At 38.1% G+C, this 20,195-nt stretch overlaps 1 protein-coding gene across 3 annotated transcripts in view; it reads left to right on the forward strand.

Annotated features, from left to right (window-relative positions):
* The window catches only part of LOC124610289 (peripheral plasma membrane protein CASK), a 667,578-nt gene that overhangs the window by 608,104 nt on the left and 39,279 nt on the right, over window positions 1–20,195 (forward strand). For all 3 annotated transcript variants that reach the window (XM_047140147.1, XM_047140146.1, XM_047140148.1), the window contains one exon: window positions 13,807–13,926. In XM_047140147.1, the coding sequence (XP_046996103.1) occupies window positions 13,807–13,926 (120 nt within the window). The remainder of the gene's footprint in view (window positions 1–13,806; window positions 13,927–20,195) is intronic.

A 20,195-nucleotide genomic window follows, 5' to 3' on the forward strand; every position in this document is an offset into this window, starting at 1 on the left:
GTACTTTGGTTATCATTGTTGCCACAACTGCGTCATGGTCATTGATACCATTTGCGATGTGGATGTCCTCAAAGTGGGCAGGTCCATTTGTTGCCATTATATCCAATATATTTCCATCATGAGTGGGATTCCTAACTACCTGTTCTAGGCAGTTTTCAGAGAAGGCATTTTGTAAAGTTTCACATAGTGTCTTATCACGCCCACCACTAACAAAATTGTAACGTAACACTCCTGAAAACACCCAAAAAAATTGTTTTGCTCCATTTTTTGGCGTCAGCAGTGTATATCTGAATGAATAACTGCAACAAATTGCCCAAATTTTAATGGTATATTCTCTAGGCATTTTTTCAGAAGGACCATCTTCCTGTTTTCAAAAATCTCTATCAGTTACTGAGAAACACTGCAAAAACGTGGTTTTGGATTGCCAGAACTGAGTCCCAGATTCCAAGATGGCTAATACACAGGGCAAAGGGCTGAAATTTTACAATATATTCTTAAGGTCCAGATCTTGAACAACCTTGAAAATTTTCTTGATATCTTTATCCATTTTGGGGATATGGTGGTTCCAAGTTAGCCTACTTGTAGGTGTAAAATACACATCTAAAGTCCAGTGTTAGGTAGCATGGAGAAATGTGCTGTAAAGTACCCCTGTCGTCATCAGAAGCCCATGTTTTAGTTCTGAAGCACAGGCAAATTTTTGGCATGTAAAATCTGGCCTGAGATGTAAAATAATTAGTTTTGTGTTATTTCAGTTTCACAAAAGTAAACTGTGAAAAATTTGCTGATCCATAAAGTTCTCTTCATATGAGTGACATGCTCTGCTGTAGCAGGGAAAAGAAGGGAACCAATAGAAAAATGCTCCTATCAGAACACAGAAAAGGCAAATATGCTCCTGTTTAAATTAAAACACCCTGGCTGAAAAATGGATTATCAGCTGCCCCATTTTACTTTCCTCCAAATCTTTAACAATGTTCCCAAAAATTTTGGTATGCAAACTTATTTACCCATTTTTAAGTTGAGAGGGAACATGCAAGTAGCAGTGGGAAGGAGATGGAAAAGTAATAAATACTGTCAGATAGTAGACACTGGTTGTGGTATAGAAAGAGCAAAGTAGACAGTGGCAGTGTCAGAGAAAGAGAAGGACACAGTGGCAGTGGAACATAGTTGACAGTGACAGAACAATGCTAGGAAAAGAGCGAAGAAGACAGTGGGAGAGGAATAAAGAGAAGGAGAAAGTTGATTTGGGTGAGAGAAAGTGATAATGAGAAACATAATCTATGACAATGACAACAAGGAAGAAAGAGTTAGTGAAGTGGGAAGGAATGAGTAGAAGAGTAGCAGTAAGATAGAGCAAGAGGAAGACAGGGGCAGTGGGAGGAGACAGTAGTAGTAGTAGTAGTAGTAGTAGTAGGACAGAATGAAGGAGACTGTGGCTGTGAGACAGGAGACATGTCTACACATGTAGTATTGGCTGCTTAGGCTCTCTAGTTGTGGTAAAGAACTGGCTGTCAATTGTATTAACTGCTGATTTTGCCAGTGGCTGGATTCCTAACCCCTAATCGCGGGCCCTTAAATCTGAAAGGTTCACTGAAGACATTTATTATCTTGATGGATTATAAGGTCCCCTTCCTGACACTTTATAGACTACTGTAAAAGTGATACAATCATGTGCTTATCATTTTTTCTTTAGTTCAAACTTTTCAGCGGTTGACAGGAGTACCTGTGTATTCAGCTCCATCAGAATTTATGTAATATTGTACCCATCAACATAACAGCAAACAGTTTAAAAAATGAATAGACATTTCTTTCTTATAATATACTGAGATTCGTTATTGATGATACTCATCTCTGAGACTTAACTGTATAGATTATTGTGAAATTTAAAGAGTATTGGAAAATGTCACTGATTTAGAGTGATTTATTGAGACGGAAAGAACTACGATAACATTATTATTCAAGTAGACAATCATTTTTATTTATATAGTGGAAAACACTTTGAACACCAAAAATAAAAAGTACAAGACAGTAAACGAAATACAAACAAATAAAATATGCAGTGAAAAGAAGGAAAATTGTGCAATTTTGTGTTCAAACAAAGAAAAGTTAATTGGAATTTTGTACATGTAAAATAGTTGGATGAGTGAAGACTATGGTACTAAATTATGAGAGATGCTAAAAATTCCTCTTGAATGTACACAAAGAAATCATGTCTTTGTGAAGGAAATCTGTAGCTATCAAACTGCCTTCATTTATTAGCACACATATTCTCTTTTCTGTTTGTAATAGCAAAAACTGAAGTTTCTTTTAATTCTTCATTTGAAATATCTGTGAAGAAATATGTAGACATTTCTGCTTGTTTATGTTTTTTAACATGAAGAAATAATAATCTGCATCCTCCTCCTCGACATTTTTCTCGTTTGAAATTGGAGCTATTAAATATCATCTCTTGCCGTTTTGTTATAGTCATATCATGGTACAAGTTATGTATTGCACTGGTATGTTTTGAAACTTCTTAATTAAATTTGTACTTAAACTGGTGAGTGACTTTGACTATACTGTCTCTTTGCTATCTTATCATTTCAACACTGACCTACAGAATTTGCCCTGACAAACAGAACTCAAACTTTTCCTATTCATTAATTACTCACAATATTCAAGGATAACATGATCTGACTGCTTTACAATTGATAACCTGACTTCAAATAATAATACAAAAGAATGGCCCTGATAAGAAGAAATCCTAACAATAACCCATCCATTTCAGAAGTCATTTACCTCACAGAAATCTTCATTACCTGAACTACAGCAATGCCACAAGCACTAATACTGCCAGCTCAATAAAAGATCCTAACTACTGAAGGCTCTAACTACTAATAGGCATGTGGTTAGCAAAGGAAAGATTTTGTTGGAAAGCATACAATATATTTTTACTTTAATAATGTGACATCCAGTTAAAAAATATATATATTTATACATAATCGTCCATGACATCCAGTTCCAAAAATTATATAATCATGAATAATGTTCAGTCTCCAAATCAGACACGTCCAGATCATCCGCTTTCACTAACACTTCAAACCTTTAACCTCCATTAGTGCTAGCTACTCACCTCCAACCTCAGTCACTGCTGGCTGTTCACCTCCAACAGCTATCACCGCTGACTGTTAACTTCAAAACTGCTAGTCCGACCAGCCACAGAGTCTCTTACAATGTGTGCACAGTGCTGTTAGACTTATTAATGCAGTCTATCGCACTGCCAACTTACAGACACATAAACAGGCTACTTACAGTTTATGGTGACAATTGAGAAATTTTGTGTTTTGTGTGTACATTCATGTGTACTATTTTATCTCTGGCCATGTCAAGATTTTTGAATCAAGTATGTCTGAATTGTGACTGGCACAGTTTCTTTATCTTTTTCTTTTGTTATTTCCTACAAAAAATTCTGATGCTTTATGCAGACATGTGATGTGTTACTTTAGTTTCAGTGTGTGTTGCAAAAATATTCAGGATGAGTCACACACAGGATTAAACACATTTCACTGTTAGAAATAGTTAAGAGGATAACTGGAGAGGTTTATACATAGCATTAAGGAGTCCAATGACAGTACATGCCCCCCCCCCCTCCTCCTCCTCCAATCTCTCTCTCTCTCTCTCTCTCTCTCCTCTCTCTCTCTCTCTCTCTCTCTCTCTCTCTCCTCCTCTCTCTCTCTCTCTGTGTGTGTGTGTGTGTGTGTGTGTGTGTGTGTGTGTGTGTGAGAGAGAGAGAGAGAGAGAGAGGAGAGAGAGAGAGAGAGAGGGGGGGGGGGTCAGCATAAGATCTGATACTGTAGCTTCTCATTCTGTCACTGCCTTGACAATGTGTCATACATCCCTTGTGAAAAATAATCATACTGCCAAGATAAATACACCCTGACAGGTCTCACTGCTGCAAATGGACCCATCCTGGAGCATTTGCTGTTGCATTTGGGGCAATGCCCTTCAGTAGTTGTAGAGTGAATCTAGCAGCCTCAGACATTGCACCATATCAGCTCTATCCAACATTTCCTTTAGCATTGGCAGGTCTCGATAGTGGTACATGTACAGCGTGGTGCATGCTGCATCACCCACATACGTAGCTCAATAGTGCTTTTCTAGGAATGCTTTGTTTTGGAATCACAAGTGAAATAGATGAATGTTTGATAGATCCTTCTTGAGTGTCGTCCCCCTAGTTCTTCTGATTTAGTAGTGTTGGATTTCAGTCTGTGGAACCTGGAAATACTCCTCTTATTTCGTTTTTCAGAAGATTGTACTGACAGCCTATGTCTAGACGAAATGAAAATGTATAGGAACTATGGTATGCACCACCTCACAAGAAAGTGCAATAGTAATTGTTATGTGATTCGTTGCCAAATAGTCTGGTATCTTTGGTTGTATTGAAATAAAACTTATTTACTGCATTCTGGACCGTTGTGTTCATTACAAATACAAGTCTCACTGCTGACTGAAGTTCATTTCAGGCCACATGAGTGACATGACCTTGCAACAGTGACGGCATGCATACTGCTTGTCCTGCCAGCAGTAGAGTAATTCATGTAAAAATGATTTTGCAAATCGCAGAAAAATGGTTCCAGTATTGTAGATACTGACTATACTTCTCTGGAAGGTTGAGGGTTAGGCTGACAATTGTTATGAGCAGGGTTAGGATTTTTAGGTGCACACCTTTTTCTTGGGGTAAATTAAAGCTGTTTGGGAAAACATCACAGAGTGAAGTTTTTGTTTCTAGTTGTGAAAAGATGCATTTTTTTTTCACACACCTTTCTCCTGTTTTTGGGACTTCATCCCTTTCTCCTCTAACCATTCCCATAATCCCCTTTGTCCCCCTTAAATTTAGTTCCAGTTTATTCTATAATATTTCTAATTAATACAAAATATTTGACTTTCAATTAACGTCTCCTCAGCTTCCTGTGTATATGCGAACATTAAGCCCATCTGTTTCAGTAAATGCCGCGTGGGGAGTTGAAAGCGCACTTGCAACAATGGTAAATAATTGTGTGTTCGACAAAACATCTTTCTCTCACTTTACCACACTAATGTGGTTGACAATGAGTGATTCTATCCCACCAGTACGAGTAACCTGCTGTTCGTGAATGTCAGTTTGTTACTGTGAGAGACATGACCTTTTCATGTGGAAGCAGAGGTTGGTCATGCAGAGACGACAGTTACTGCACCCGCGTAGTTCTGAGAATTGAGACTGGGTCATGCTCAAAGATACTATAAATCGCTGAGACTGCAGGTCCAGCAAGAACGAGAACATTTTTGTAATTTTTTCAATGTTATAGAAGAGAGTGTGGACATCAAGTGAGCAAGTGGGTGCAAAGTATTGTGTGACAGTTGCATTGAGTTAGCAAGTGAACTTGTGTTAGAGCTTTGTTACATTACTAAACAAGTATACTACTAGATTCTACCATGCCAGAGATGTCCAGTGTCCGATTTATTATTCTGGCTCAGGAATTCAAACAAGATTTCATACACACTCGTGGAACTGTACGCAATGTTCTATTTGCAATTCAGGAATTTTGTTAGATGAAAAACACCACCAAAATCACATCAAACAACATATTTCCAGCTCTGAGCATAAAATGAATAGACTCTTCAAGCAAACAAATTGTGGCAACCTCTGTTACGATATGTGTTTCAACAGAGTTCCTCAAAAGCTCAGAATTTGAAGGAATTAAACATTGGTTTGAGTGCAGCTCTTACACAGGCAGGAATTCCATGCAGTAAGGTGGACCATCCAGCCTTCAAGGATTTCTAGAAAAATACACAAAGATGTTAATGCCTGATGAGAGTACTGTAAGAAAAAACTACGTGGAACCTGTTTACCAAGAGCCGGCTGTTGTACCCGAGTGGTTCTAGGTGCTTCAGTCTGGAACCGTGTGACCGCTATGGTCGCAGGTTCAAATCCTGCCTCGGTCATGGATGTGTGTGATGTCCTTAGGTTAGTTAGGTTTAAGTAGTTCTAAGTTCCAGGGGACTGATTACCTCAGATGTTAAGTCCCACAGTGCTCAGAGCCATTTGAACCATTTTGTTTACCAAGAAACCATACAAAGAAACCAAGAAACCATACAAAGAATCAAGGAGAAAATGTCTGATTGCGATGTGGGAATCATTGTGGATGAAACCATAGACTCAATGGAATGATATGTTTTGAACATTTTAGTTTTTCCTTAGCAGAGGAGAAAGTTAAGCCCATGTTGTTAAAAATGTATGAGCTACAGAAAGCCAAAGCCATTACAGTAATGCAATCAATTATAGACTTCTGCCAAAAACTCTGGCCTACTGGTACTGAGTTCGGAAAACTACTTCTTGTGGTTATGGACCATGCTCCATACACGGTTTCAGCCGTTAACCAATTGAAACCATTATTGTTTAAGTTGGAGCATGTGACATGCTTGGTTCATGGCCTTCGTAGGGTTTGTGAATCAATAAGGAAGGAATACGACATAGCTAATCAATTCATCTCTGCCCTGAAGAAGATTGTACTGAAAGCTCCTAGCCGTGTCATTGCCTAAGAAGCCTGCCCCTTCCAAATTTCCTGGTCATTTAGGGATCTTGGATTGAGTTTGCTGCCATGTTGTGTGAGAATTTTAACACTGTCTGTTATGGGAGAAAATACATAATTTGCAGAGAGAAGTATATTGTGTTCATAGTTAGCAGTGCCCGACTGCAGCTATTAAACGACAGGAAGAATGAGGTCTGGAAAAGGAAAAACAACGGGATATTGTTACTTCTGTGAGTGAGCAGTTAGATGGCTTTGCGAAAGACAAACTTGAGTATAGTCTTCAGAAGAATCAAGAAATTGAGGAATTTGTCACATCTGTAGATGTAGCATTTGGTCAAGGTGTTGGTGGTGCAACACTTTCTGTTTCCACCAGTATATTATTCACACATGCAGTAGATCAACCAAAGGAACTTTGGTTTAGTCTTCTGATAACTATATTAATAAGTGGAAACAATATTTCTTTACATAACAACATGGAAATAGTTCAGTGACAGATTGTTGGAATCAGTTGTTAGTGTTGACAAAGCAGTCGTCTTCAACATTATTCACAAATTTATATGTGGGTAAATATTATTGAAAATTATATCTGAAGGTGATATAATTGGATAGATAAAAAAATCTATTCACCGAGCAGTGGCAGGAGAAAACACACTATATAGTTAAGAAAATGTGCACACTTTCAGATCCATTGGCTCCTTTTTCTGGTAAAATGGTTGAAGGGGAAGGAAGAGGAATGAAGAAAAGGACTTGTGAGGCTCTCCCTTCCCCTTAAACCCTTTCACCAAGAGGAGGAGCACTGGCTTTGAAAGCTTGTACATTTCTTTAACTTTTATGTGTGTTTTCTCCTGCTACTACATAGTGAGTGGATTTTTCGTTGCTCCACTTATGTTTTCAGAAGTTGATTGCTGTTGTTGATATATTAGATGCTAAGGTGGGATTTACCTATGTTTATTTTCTGGTATTTGATCAAGCTCCCATTAATAGATACTAAAACTTGCAGCTCGTGTTGATATACTTATCGTAGTTCATATAGTTTTGCTCAGAGTTTCAGATCATTGCATAGTTTGATGTCTTAGGTCATACTGAGGTTTGAATAATAAACAAAAATAGACTGTTTCTTTATTTGTTATTCTCAGCACAAACAAGAACATGTATCTGATGCACCCCAATACAGCTTCTATCAGTGTTTTGCTTAAACTATTAATACAGTGCCATCTGAAGTAACTCACAGCTCTAGCTGTCACACCAAGCACTACCTGTCATTCCTGCCATTCTGCTGAGCCTTCTTCAGCCGAGGTGCTTCTTTTGTAATGGTAGCCTGTTATGTCATTCGTATGGAGTCAACCAGCCTATTCATCACAATTACAAAATGACTTTTGATTGAAATTATCTTTTACAAAAATTCAGAGTACATTGTAGGCTAAATTTATGGAAGATTCAGTGCACCAAAATAAAAATTCCTCACAGATGGCCAGATAGAAAATCATTAGTAATATGTTGATCAAATGGGATTGGGGTAGGGACAAAAAGGCTAGAAAAAGTATCAATAAATAGACTGAGCAGTACTCTCGTACCATACAGAGCTTAGTTAGATTAGTTTGTTTTACTATTCCCAGCTAAACTTTTGCATATCACTAAGAATAAGAGTGATTCTGACTTCCAATAAAAATTAGGAATGTTTGGCATAATTGATGTAAAGGCAACTAAACGCAAAATCTTGAATCGCACACTGAGAGCTGGTAGTGTAAATATAACCGAAATGACTGGTATGAAAGGAAACCAATAATTACAAGCAATTTCAGCTGTTATTTTACATTAAAACTAACTTCCACTGCGTGAAAATTCGTGTTATTTTGAACTGAGAAATTTGTCAGAAGCAATCGGTTGGATGTAGATCAAGTGTCTCCAGTCCATGTTAGATGGACAAAAAGATTGAAGAATTTTATGACAAGGATAGCTCAAAGCGGCATATTTTGTGGAACTCATGGTTGTTTCCATTTTGAATCAGTATTTCGTGATGCTACCTACCCTTGACAGACAAGAGGAACAACATATGCTCAAAATCAGAAGCTAGGAGATATGAGAATGCAGAATACAGTTGGAAAATTACAATAAAGAACAATGTAAAATCGCACATTAAAGATGACATAATAATGAACTTTTCTTTACTTATTTAAAGAGAAAAAGACAAACAGGAAGCATGGAATCATAAATAGGAAAAAAAAGAAAAAAAAACATTTTGTTGAAAGAGTGTGAGATATTCCAAATCACTGATTTTAGTTGGGGTGTTTCATTATGTTACATGCAGGGGATGGGAAAAAAAAGAAGAAGAAAAATGGTGAGAAATGGATGCTTCAACATAAATGCAGATGCTAGCCAAGCCTGCAGCTTGCACTGTTGTACTTGACTATGAAAAGCACCTGTGAAATGTCCTCAGCATGTTGCAAGTCTTTGTTGTGGCTAGAGCAGAGTTCTGTGTTATCATGACTCCATTATATTGGAGCTAAGTGAATTCAAATGTGGGAAAATTATTGATGCTTTTGTGGTTGGCCTTCCATAACCAAGGCAGCCAAAGTGTTTATTTTACAAGAGATACTGTACTGAATATTTGTGCCCCATGCAGTGAAAGAGAAGAAACATTGTCCAGTAAGTCACACCATGGATGAAAGTGTGTGTTGAATGATCATGACAGGTGGGAATTGAAGCAAATTGTGTCTAAAAATAAAGAGTGTGGCAGCTGCAAAAATCACTAAAAACTGAATGTTACACTCACAAACTCTGTCAGCACCAAAGCAACATGGAGTTCCACAAGGAAAAAGGGTGACCCAGAAATCCAAACCACTCATCAGTGAGGCAAATGCTCGTAACATGAAAACAAAGTGCTGAAGCCATAAAACCTGGACTATGGAAGAATGTTACTTGGTCGAATGAGTCTTGTTTCATACTGTTTCTTGTGAAACTTTGCAGGGGTTCAGTGATGATTTGGGCAGCTATATAGTGGTGTTCCACAAACCTCATTGGTATTCTGCAAGATAATATTACTGTCAAGGATTAAATGAACATTTTGGCTGACAAGGCCCATCCCATTGTATAGTATTTTTTCCCAATGGTGGCACTGTGTTCCAGGAAGATAGGGCCACTGTTCACACAGTTCACATAGTCCAGATCTGGTTTTGTGATTATGAGGATGAATTGTCGGATCTTCCCAGGCCACCACAGTCACTGGATCCCAGTATTATTGAGCCTGTGTTGTCCACTTTGGAGAGAAGATTGCATGATCACTATCCATCTCTATCCTCGTTATCTACACTTGTCACTATTTTCGAGGAAGAATGCTATAAGATTCCCTTGGAAATCATACAGGACCTTCATTTATCCATGAATGGAGGCTGTTTTGAATGGCAATGATTTTCCTACACCATTACAGGCATGGTCATTTATTGTGTTTTCAATGTTCCCACATTTTTATCCGTCCACTTTATGTCACTGGATGAAAGTTCGTTTTCATGTGTCAACATCAGACTAACCGGGGAAGGGAAAAGAAAACCCTCAGCCTGCACAAAGTACATGCACAATGTTCTAAAATATAATGGCCTTACAAGCAATTGTCACTGCTTAAACTCTTTTTTTCCAATGAGTACTATTTTGTGTTTCAGGAATGAGTACAGTGATATGTCTATGCATGAGATGCATGTTGATTGTTCAGGCTGTATCCCAATAACTGACCTATAGGATAAGATCCTCAAATTATGCATTATACCCACTTTCTTCTTGGCAACCCCCCTCCGCCACAACTACTTCTGCTGTCCCTGCCCTGACCTCTCGCTTCTCTGTCTGCCTCACCCCCTTCTCTCTCTCTCTCTCTCTCTCTCTCTCTCTCTCTCTCTCTCTCTCTCTCTCTCTCTCTCCCCCTTCCCTCCCCCTCTCCCTCACACACACACACACACACACACACACACACACACACACCTGCTACATTCTTCCATTGTTCTTTTTCTTTTTTGACTGGGGTTAATAGTCTTGTAATTAACAGATGAAATGGAGCATGAATGCAATGAGTGTGATAGTGCTCACCATTCACAAAGTAACCACTGTGATCTGTCAAAAGAATCATAAAGTCTTTGTCTACAATAAGGTTGGTCGGGTTGTGACCTGTGTGGAGGGTGTATATAACTGACATTTCAGCTGTTGTAAGACTGATGGTATTGGAAAGGATATTTGGAAGAAAGATGAGGCAAGTTTACAAATGAGGATTCCTGAAAGGTAATTAACTCACATGGGTGGGAATTTGAAGATTCATGGTTGGTTGAAAATACAAACTGTATTACTCAAGGTTTGTGGGGCTGTGGATTGGTTTTGATCTGTGGTGTGGATGTGAAAGTAGTGTTTCTTGTATGTTGAGTGGGTAAAGAGAGTATGCTTCTGATTAATCCAGCACAATTGAATTCTGTGAAGAAATTGAAGATGGGGTCTTTCGACAAAAATGAAGGGATTTATAAGTCCACTAGACTGTTTAGTTCCATAGTATGTAAGTTGCTTTTTGGTTCTTGGGGAGGAGAAAGGAAGGGTTGGTCTGTGGCAAGTAATCATGTTCTGAAGCAGGAATATGAAGACAGAAAGTTGGATAATTAGATACTTTCTTGAAGTATTTTCAGAACATTGCTCCGATTTTTGAAGGGTGAAGGTTCCATTCAGAAGATATGGGTGTATATGTTTGGAATAACAATAGAGGTGTATCTCTTATAGGGATACTGTGTCATAACAGTCTGTTTCTGTTGTGTTAATGTGGTAAGTATAAAACATGTTTATGATTTTTTTAAATATGCAGAATAATGATTGAAAACTGTGGAACAATAAGAGCAGTATTTCACGAATTATGGAAATCAAGGAAAATAAGACATGACAACAAGGTACAATAGAATATTTAAGAAACAAAACAGACAAAAATCAGGCAACTCTTAGACACACAGACCAGACTACAAGCCAGAATGAATAAATATTGAAGATAATAACATTTAAATAAATAAAATAACTCAGCTACGATGAGCATATAAAAATAATGACCATTACATTAGTGGGATACTTATTTTTAAAATAGCTAGTACTTGAATATGAAATTCTTACTTAATATTCTAGAGCTTGGATGTGAAATTAAAGTTTATTTTACAGAAAATGACATCCTATCTTGCTATTGTATTTCATATAATTAATATGATAAATCATTCTGATCTTCTGCCTTGATAATAATAATAACAATAATAAATGGTTTATTTGTCCATAATAACTTTTACAACAGCTGTTTAACATATGAACAATAGTAAGAGTTTAAAAATAAAGATAAATTATACACAACAACATTAAAAATTCTTGATTGAGTACAAACATTTATCAATTAATAGTTGCTTTAATTTTGTCTTAAATATGTTTCCATTAAACAGTTTTATAGCATTTGGCAGTCTGTTATAAAATGTCTTCCATCAGAAAATGGACTATGATCTGTTGCTCTTTTATTACTAAATTTTATGTGGTAATTCTGTCTTTTTTTGTGTTATAATAATGGATTTCAATATTGATTATACTATATTTTCTCCTTTTTGTGCACTAATATACACCACAGTAATGGCTTAATGATACCCATCATTAGAATATCATTTGTTGTGCTACATTACAAAGTATTAGACGTGGTCATCTTATCATTATTTTTATGCCTTTGATATCACTTTTCACTATTGGGTATTCACATAAATCTCATGTATGGTTGTAATGTAGCTGGATGGTAAAACTTACTGTTTAGTATTTTTTCTTGTAGTGGAATTCCATATGCACAGCTTAATATCAGACCATCACTGTTAATGTATGCAACAAGTAGTATTTTAAATGGACACCGGATGAGAAATACCATTGTAACAAGAGATGAAAACAGGGAACACTCTATTTATGTAAATTCCTGTGTGGTTCCCCTAAAGTGATTAAGGCCATTGCCATTATTGTTGTCTTGAATGGTCAGTTTCATTATCCAACAATAATTGTTGACATAACATTAAATCGTAATCTTGGTACCTTTAGTTGGAGATTTTCCTTTCTATTTTTCCTTTTACCTTTTAAATTTCTCTGTCATAATTTAAGAAAATAAAATGTCCTGCAAAATATGCAGAAAAACTTTGTAGACGCTGGGAAGCATGAAAGAGGCAAAGGTGGAAGCGAAGCTGTGAGGGCGCGTCATGAATCAGCCCTGGATAGCTCAGATAGTAGAGTATTTGTCCGCAAAAGGCAAAGGTTTTGAATTCGAGTTTCATTTGGCAAACAGTTTTCATCTGCTAGAAGGTTTTGACCTAAAGTATGTTAATACAGACACAAGCATAATGCAAAAGATTTATAAATATATACTGTTCATTGCTAAACCATACCATTTATGTTTTATACATAAGGAAAACAAGTAATATGTAGTTATCGGTATGATTTAGTTGAGTAACCAATGGAATTATAAATTTCTCTCAGATAGCATGCTCTTTAGTATTCTCGTTAACCATCTGCAACTTGTAAATTCATTTTCTTAATGTTATGATCATCACTTGTTTTCAATTTTTGGACTATCATCTATATATAATTCTAATGCCGTAATTACAGATAATTATTATGCAGCTACTATAAATAATGATCTTTTTTGAGATTGTATTTTTGATGCTGTTGTCTTCTCTGTAATTATTTGCTGGATAGTAGGAGTACACTGGCAGCTAGACAACACTCAGAAGTCACAGAAGAGAAGAAAATAACAAAGAGCATAGAAGTTAACATATTAGATACTTGAAGTTTAAAGGAAAGGCTGGGGATGGGGAGAGGAAGGTGGAAACGACATCAGAGCAGAAACAGTACTTTTTCATGTGTAAAGTCAAACAATGGAAAATCCAGGAAGGAATGTAACAATATAACGAAAAGGGTAGTTGCTAGTCAGTTTGATGTTGTTTGTTTATTTCATGCATTATTGTGAGATGAACAAAGCAGCATATAAATCGTATGTTCGTACACCACAGTGTCAGACATTCTGAAGCAATTTCTGAACCTAGCCTTGAGTTCTGAGTGTTTTATGTTTATAATATGCAATATATGTTACAGTTCTGTTTGTATCAATGTTTCGTGAAGCATGAAAATTGTCAACGTTACACCGTAAGAAGTAACTCGTGAAAAAAGTGAATTGTAGCTGTCATTTGACTTTTGGTTAGTAAATGCATTCTCATAATATTTGTATTTTCCTTATTTGCAGTGAATTGCTCAATATTTGGCCGCAAGAAAAAGCAATACAAGGACAAATACCTTGCCAAGCATAATGCAGTGTTTGACCAATTAGATTTGGTTACCTATGAAGAAGTTGTTAAACTACCATGTAAGTACAGAGTTACAGTAGTGTCAAGTTGTGCTTTATTAGCAGATAACAGTTCTTGCAATTCTGTTTGATTTGAAAATGATTTAAGAATTTGTTTATCCGTTAGCTGGAGGAAGTTAAATGAGGTGTAAAATACGAGCCAAAAATAAATATCTGCATAATACCACTAGAGTGATGTACAGTGCACTGGGCACACTAACATTAAAAATATATCTAAAAACAAATATGATGAGACTTACCAAACAAAAGCGCTGGCAGGTCGATAGACACACAAACAAACACAAACATACACACAAAATTCAAGCTTTCGCAACAAACGGTTGCTTCATCAGGAAAGAGGGAAGGAGAGGGAATGACAAAAGGATGTGGGTTTTAAGGGAGAGGGTAAGGAGTCATTCCAATCCCGGGAGTGGAAAGACTTACCTTAGGGGGAAAAAAGGACAGGTATACACTCACTCGCGCGCGCTCGCGCGCGCGCGCACACACACACACACACACACACACACACACACACACACACACACACCCATCTGCACATTCACAGACACAAGCAGACATTTGTAAAGGCAAAGAGTTTGGGCAGGGATGTCAGTCGAAGCGGAAGTAAAGAGGCAAAGATGTTGTTGAAAGACAGGTGAGGTATGAGTGGCGGCAACTTGAAATTAGCGGAGATTGAGGTCTGGCGGATAACGAGAAGAGAGGATATACTGAAGGGCAAGTTCCCATCTCCGGAGCTCTGACAGGTTGGTGTTAGTGGGAAGTATCCAGATAACCCGGACGGCGTAACACTGTACCAAGATGTGCTGGCCGTGCACCAAGGCATGTTTAGCCACAGGGTGATCCTCATTACCAACAAACACTGTCTGCCTGTGTCCATTCATGCGAATGGGCAGTTTGTTGCTGGCCATTCCCACATAGGAAGCTTCACAGTGTAGGCAGGTCAGTTGGTAAATCACGTGGGTGCTTTCACATGTGGCTCTGCCTTTGATCGTGTACACCTTCCGTGTTACAGGACTGGAGTAGGTGGTGGTGGGAGGGTGCATGGGACAAGTTTTACACTGGGGGCGGTTATAAGGGTAGGAGCCAGAGGGTAGGGAAGGTGGTTGGGGGATTTCATAGGGATGAACTAAGAGGTTATGAAGGTTAGGTGGACAGCGGAAAGACACTCTTGGTGGAGTGGGGAGGATTTCATGAAGGATGGATCTCATTTCAGGGCAGGATTTGAGGAAGTCGTATCCCTGCTGGAGAGCCACATTCAGAGTCTGGTCCAGTCCCGGAAAGTATCCTGTCACAAGTGGGGCACTTTTGGGGTTCTTCTGTGGGAGGTTCTGGGTTTGAAGGGATGAGGAAGTGGCTCTGGTTATTTGCTTCTGTACCAGGTCGGGAGGATAGTTGTGGGATGCGAAAGCTGTTTTCAGGTTGTTGGTGTAATGGTTCAGGGATTCCGGAGAGGAAATTCTGGAGTTCTTCTTCACTGTGAGTCCAGATCATGAAGATGTCATCAATAAATCTGTACCAAACTTTGGGTTTGCAGGCCTGGGTAACCAAGAAGGCTTCCTCTAAGCGACCCATGAATAGGTTGGTGTATGAGGGTGCCATCCTGGTACCCGTGGCTGTTCCCTTTAATTGTTGGTATGTCTGGCCTTCAAAAGTAAAGAAGTTGTGGGTCAGGATGAAGCTGGCTAAGGTAACGAGGAAAGAAGTTTTAGGTAGGGTGGCAGGTGATCGGCGTGAAAGGAAGTGCTCCATCGCAGCGAGGCCCTGGACGTGCAGAATATTTGTGTATAAGGAAGCGGCATCAATGGTTACAAGGATGGTTTCCGGGGGTAACAGACTGGGTAAGAATTCCAGGCGTTCGAGAAAATGGTTGGTGTCTTTGATGAAGGATGGGAGATTGCATGTAATGGGTTGAAGGTGTTGATCTACGTAGGCAGAGATACGTTCTGTGGGGGCTTGGTAACCAGCTACAATGGGGCGGCCGGGATGATTGGGTTTGTGAATTTTAGGAAGAAGGTAGATGGTAGGAGTGCGGGGTGTCGGTGGGGTCAGGAGGTTGATGGAGTCAGGTGAAAGGTTTTGTAGGGGGCCTAAGGTTCTGAGGATTCCTTGAAGCTCCGCCTGGACATCAGGAATGGGATTACCTTGGTAAACTTTGTATGTGGTGTTGTCTGAAAGCTGACGCAGTCCCTCAGCCACATACTCCTGACGATCAAGTACCACTGTCGTGGAACCCTTGTCCGCCGGAAGAATGACGATGGAACGGTCAGCCTTCAGATCGCGGATAGCTTGGGCTTCAGCAGTGGTGATGTTGGGAGTAGGATTAAGGTTTTTTATGAAGGATTAAGAGGCAAGGCTGGAAGTAAGAAATTCCTGGAAGGTTTGGAGGGGGTGATTTTGAGGAAGAGGAGGTGGGTCCCACTGTGACGGAGGACGGAACTGTTCCAGGCAGGGTTCAATTTGGATAGTGTCTTGGGGAGTTGGATACATCTCGGGAAATGGTGTTGTGTGTGTTTTTTTGTGCTCTTCGAAAGAACACGTTTTGATTCTGCAACCATTATCAGTCAAGACACAAAGGAACTGCACATGTAGCTGCTAGTGGGCATTGATTCATATCAATGGGGAAAATTAAAAATTTCTCCCCAACCGGGATTCAAACCTGGGTCCTCAATCAATCAAATTTTATTGTAGTTCAGCTCATAAAGCAATAGACAACGTCAAGATAACTTACATTTTTAACATAAATTACTAAATACAATTTAGTTTGGGTTACATAAGGCCATCCGCTAGATACGGTGTTGAAAGACAGTATTTTCAGTTTCAAAAAATTTGTCTACTGTGTAGAAAGGATTATTTACTAGTATCCTGTACAACGTAGCTTTGAAGATATTGACAGGTAACTCTTTTAAATCTGTACTTAACTTATTGTACAACTTAAGTCCAAGAACTAAATATGAATTCTGTGACTTGGATAGTCTTTGATATGGTACATCTAAACATGATTTGTTCCTGGTGTTATGGCTATGTACATCCCTTCTTAAAGATATATTTGAAATATTGTTCCTAACATACAATAGAACATTATAGATGTACAAGTTTATTACCGTCAGGCATTGCAATTTAACAAACAAGGGTTTACAGTGTTCTAACTTATCTGAGTCGGTTATTATTCTTACAAATTTTTTTTTGTAAAAGTAGAATGCCCTGTACGTGACTGCTATTGCCCCACAATAAGATTCCATATGATATGATACTTTGAAAGAAAGCAAAATATGCTGATCTTATGTAACTATTAGGGACATGTCTTTTTAAGTTTCTAATTAATGATATGAATATAATAGAGGGAAAAATTCCACGTGCGAAAATTATATCTAAAAACAAAGATGATGTAACTTAGCAAACGAAAGCGCTGGCATGTTGACAGACACACAATTAAACACAAACAAACACACAAAATTCAAGCTTTTGCAACCAACGGTTGCTTCATCAGGAAAGAGGGAAGGAGAGGGAAATACGAAAGGATGTGGGTTTTAAGGGAGAGGGTAAGGAGTCATTCCAATCCCGGGAGCGGAAAGACTTACCTTAGGGGGAAAAAAGGACAGGTATACACTTGCGCACACACACACACACACACACACACACACACACACACACACACACACATATCCATCCGCACATACACTGACGCAAGCAGACATTTGTAAAGGCAACTCTGAGACTTTTCTTTTTGCTCAGCAGATGTGAATGTGTTAAATATCTGAACTGAAACCATCACAGAATGGAAATGGTACGTTTCCGAACATTGGTTCCTATTCAAAATATTATGTACTCACTCCTCTCTACAAGTCCTAGAATATTGTAACAGGAATTTCCGAACATTCTGTATTATTTTCATAGGATACAAAGTATTTTCATTTTGTGAAGTGCCCAATTTTACATTTATGAACATTTAAAGCAAGTTGACAATCACTGCACCTCTTATAAATCTTATCAAGGTCTGATTGAATATTTGTACAGCTTTGTTCAGACTGTACTTCATTGTAGATAACAGTGTCTTCTGTGAAAAATTTGACATTACTATGAATATTATCCACAAGATCATTAATATACAATATGATCAGCAAGGGACCCAGATGCTGTGACAGTCACGGCAGTGGCCAAGGAGCCCTTCGACAAAAGCTCATGGATTTTAAGCTACTTGACACAAATAGAAGCCCAACAGAATTTTATCAGTATGTATAGCCCTGAACCCATGCATTTATCATAGATATTTGCAATTGCATTTATTTCTGTGTGTAGGTGGAATCAGCCCAAAATAGCACTGCACAGCTTGTGTTTTATGCAATGTCGATTATGAACAGAAAAAATTGTCCTTTTTCTCAATATGGACAATAAATTTTTAAAGGGAACTTGCTCCAACTTGTGTGCCAGTCTGCCACATGTTACACTGCCTCTCTGCTAATGCCATTCAGCACCACTGCTCGGTTGTTGCTGGCACACTGGTTTTCCTTCAAGTTTTGCTATTCCTGTTAACACATTTCATCAAACTAAATACCACACTAGACTAATTTGATAGAAATCCAGTATTGTGTTGGAGGAGAAAACAGTGATTTTGTTTTATAATGTTATGATAACCAGTGTCAATCAGTTTGGCCACATTTACATCAGAAATGTAGAAGAGTATGATAGTTATCATTGCCATCAGTTGGTATCCATTGTTACAATTCTTGTAGCAATGCATACTGTCTAAAGCTAATGATAGTTGCCATTGTGTCCTGTATTTTTAGATTTGACTATAGCCTAATTCTACTAAAACTGATAGCAGAAACTTAACAACAACAACAACAACAACAACAACAACATGATGATGATGTAGACTGCATTTTGTTCACAACAGAGGCAAATTCTAGATCATTCTATTAAATTCCGCTTTACAACATATTTTGCTTGCAACAAGAAGTGAACCAACATTTTCAATTGAGACTGGGTATTATTGGAAACGTGTACAACGTAGGAAAATTGTAAAAGTTAACTGAAACAGTAGAGATATTGTACCTGATGAGCCATAGGAAAGACATTCAGTACATTCTAAATATATGTGGTGGTGCAAAAATTGGAAACTGACATTTCTGCTGTTTTATAGGAGCTGATGAACGCGCTGCTGGAAATAAACATTGCCTGTAACCATAGTTGTCTTCAAAAAGAGCAGTAATGGTCAGAAATGACCAGTGTTAGAATAATTTGTGGTCCCCTCAACATGTTCATGAGCAATACTAATCGACTTTACCATTTTGGAAAAGGCATAATTCACCACATTTTTCATTGACTGAATGATTTATTTTTACATAACTTTCAGCAGGATTCATTTCTTACAAAAATTTTACTTTTCTCTCACAAAATAATGTGTTTTATGCAAAAATCGTTTGTTGTGGACTGTTTTAGATGAAGAAACTCTCTTAATAATAAAAATATAAACTCTGCTGTTTGATGCTAGGACTGGGATTGAAATTAGTTGTGGAATAATGTATCAAAAAAGATGTCCTCAGAGAAAATGGTATAAGTGACCACAAGGCGGTTGTGGCAACAATGTTTACTAAGTACAAAAGGACAATTAAAACAAACAGGAAGACATATATGTTCAGTAAATTAGATAAAAGATCAGCAGAGTCATATCTCAATGAGGAACTTGAAACTTTCACCACAACACAGGACAGGAGTATGTAGAGCAACTACGGGTCAAGTCGACCATGCATTGGATAGATACGCAGCCTGCAGGAGAAAAGTTCATAATGCTATACATTCACTGTAAAGAAACGGAGACTACTGCATAATAGGTCTAAAACAAAGCAAAGGGCCATAGATAGAGAGAAGCTGAATGAAACATGTTTGGCTGTCAAGAGAGAAATGCGTGAAGCCTTGAGTGACTGCCATAGGAGCATATTGTCAAGTAGTCTTTCACAAAACCGAAAGAAATTCTTGTCATATGTAAAGGTTGTTAGTGGCACCAAAGGTAGTGTCCAGTCACTCGCAAATGAGACAGGACAGGAACTGAAACTGAGGGTAGTAACACGGAAGCTGAAGTGCTTTAACTGTGTTTTCAAATGTTCCTTTACAAATGAAAACCCATAAGAACTGCCCCAGTTTCATCCTTGCGCCATTGAGAAGATGAGTGAAATAAGTGTTAGTGTCATTGGTGTTGAGAAACAGCTAAAGTCATCAAAACTGAACAAAGTTCCAGGGTCCTATGGAATCCCTATCAGATTCTATATTGA

Source organism: Schistocerca americana, chromosome 1 (genome assembly GCF_021461395.2).
Source record: "Schistocerca americana isolate TAMUIC-IGC-003095 chromosome 1, iqSchAmer2.1, whole genome shotgun sequence".
NCBI classification, from domain to species: domain Eukaryota; kingdom Metazoa; phylum Arthropoda; class Insecta; order Orthoptera; family Acrididae; genus Schistocerca; species Schistocerca americana.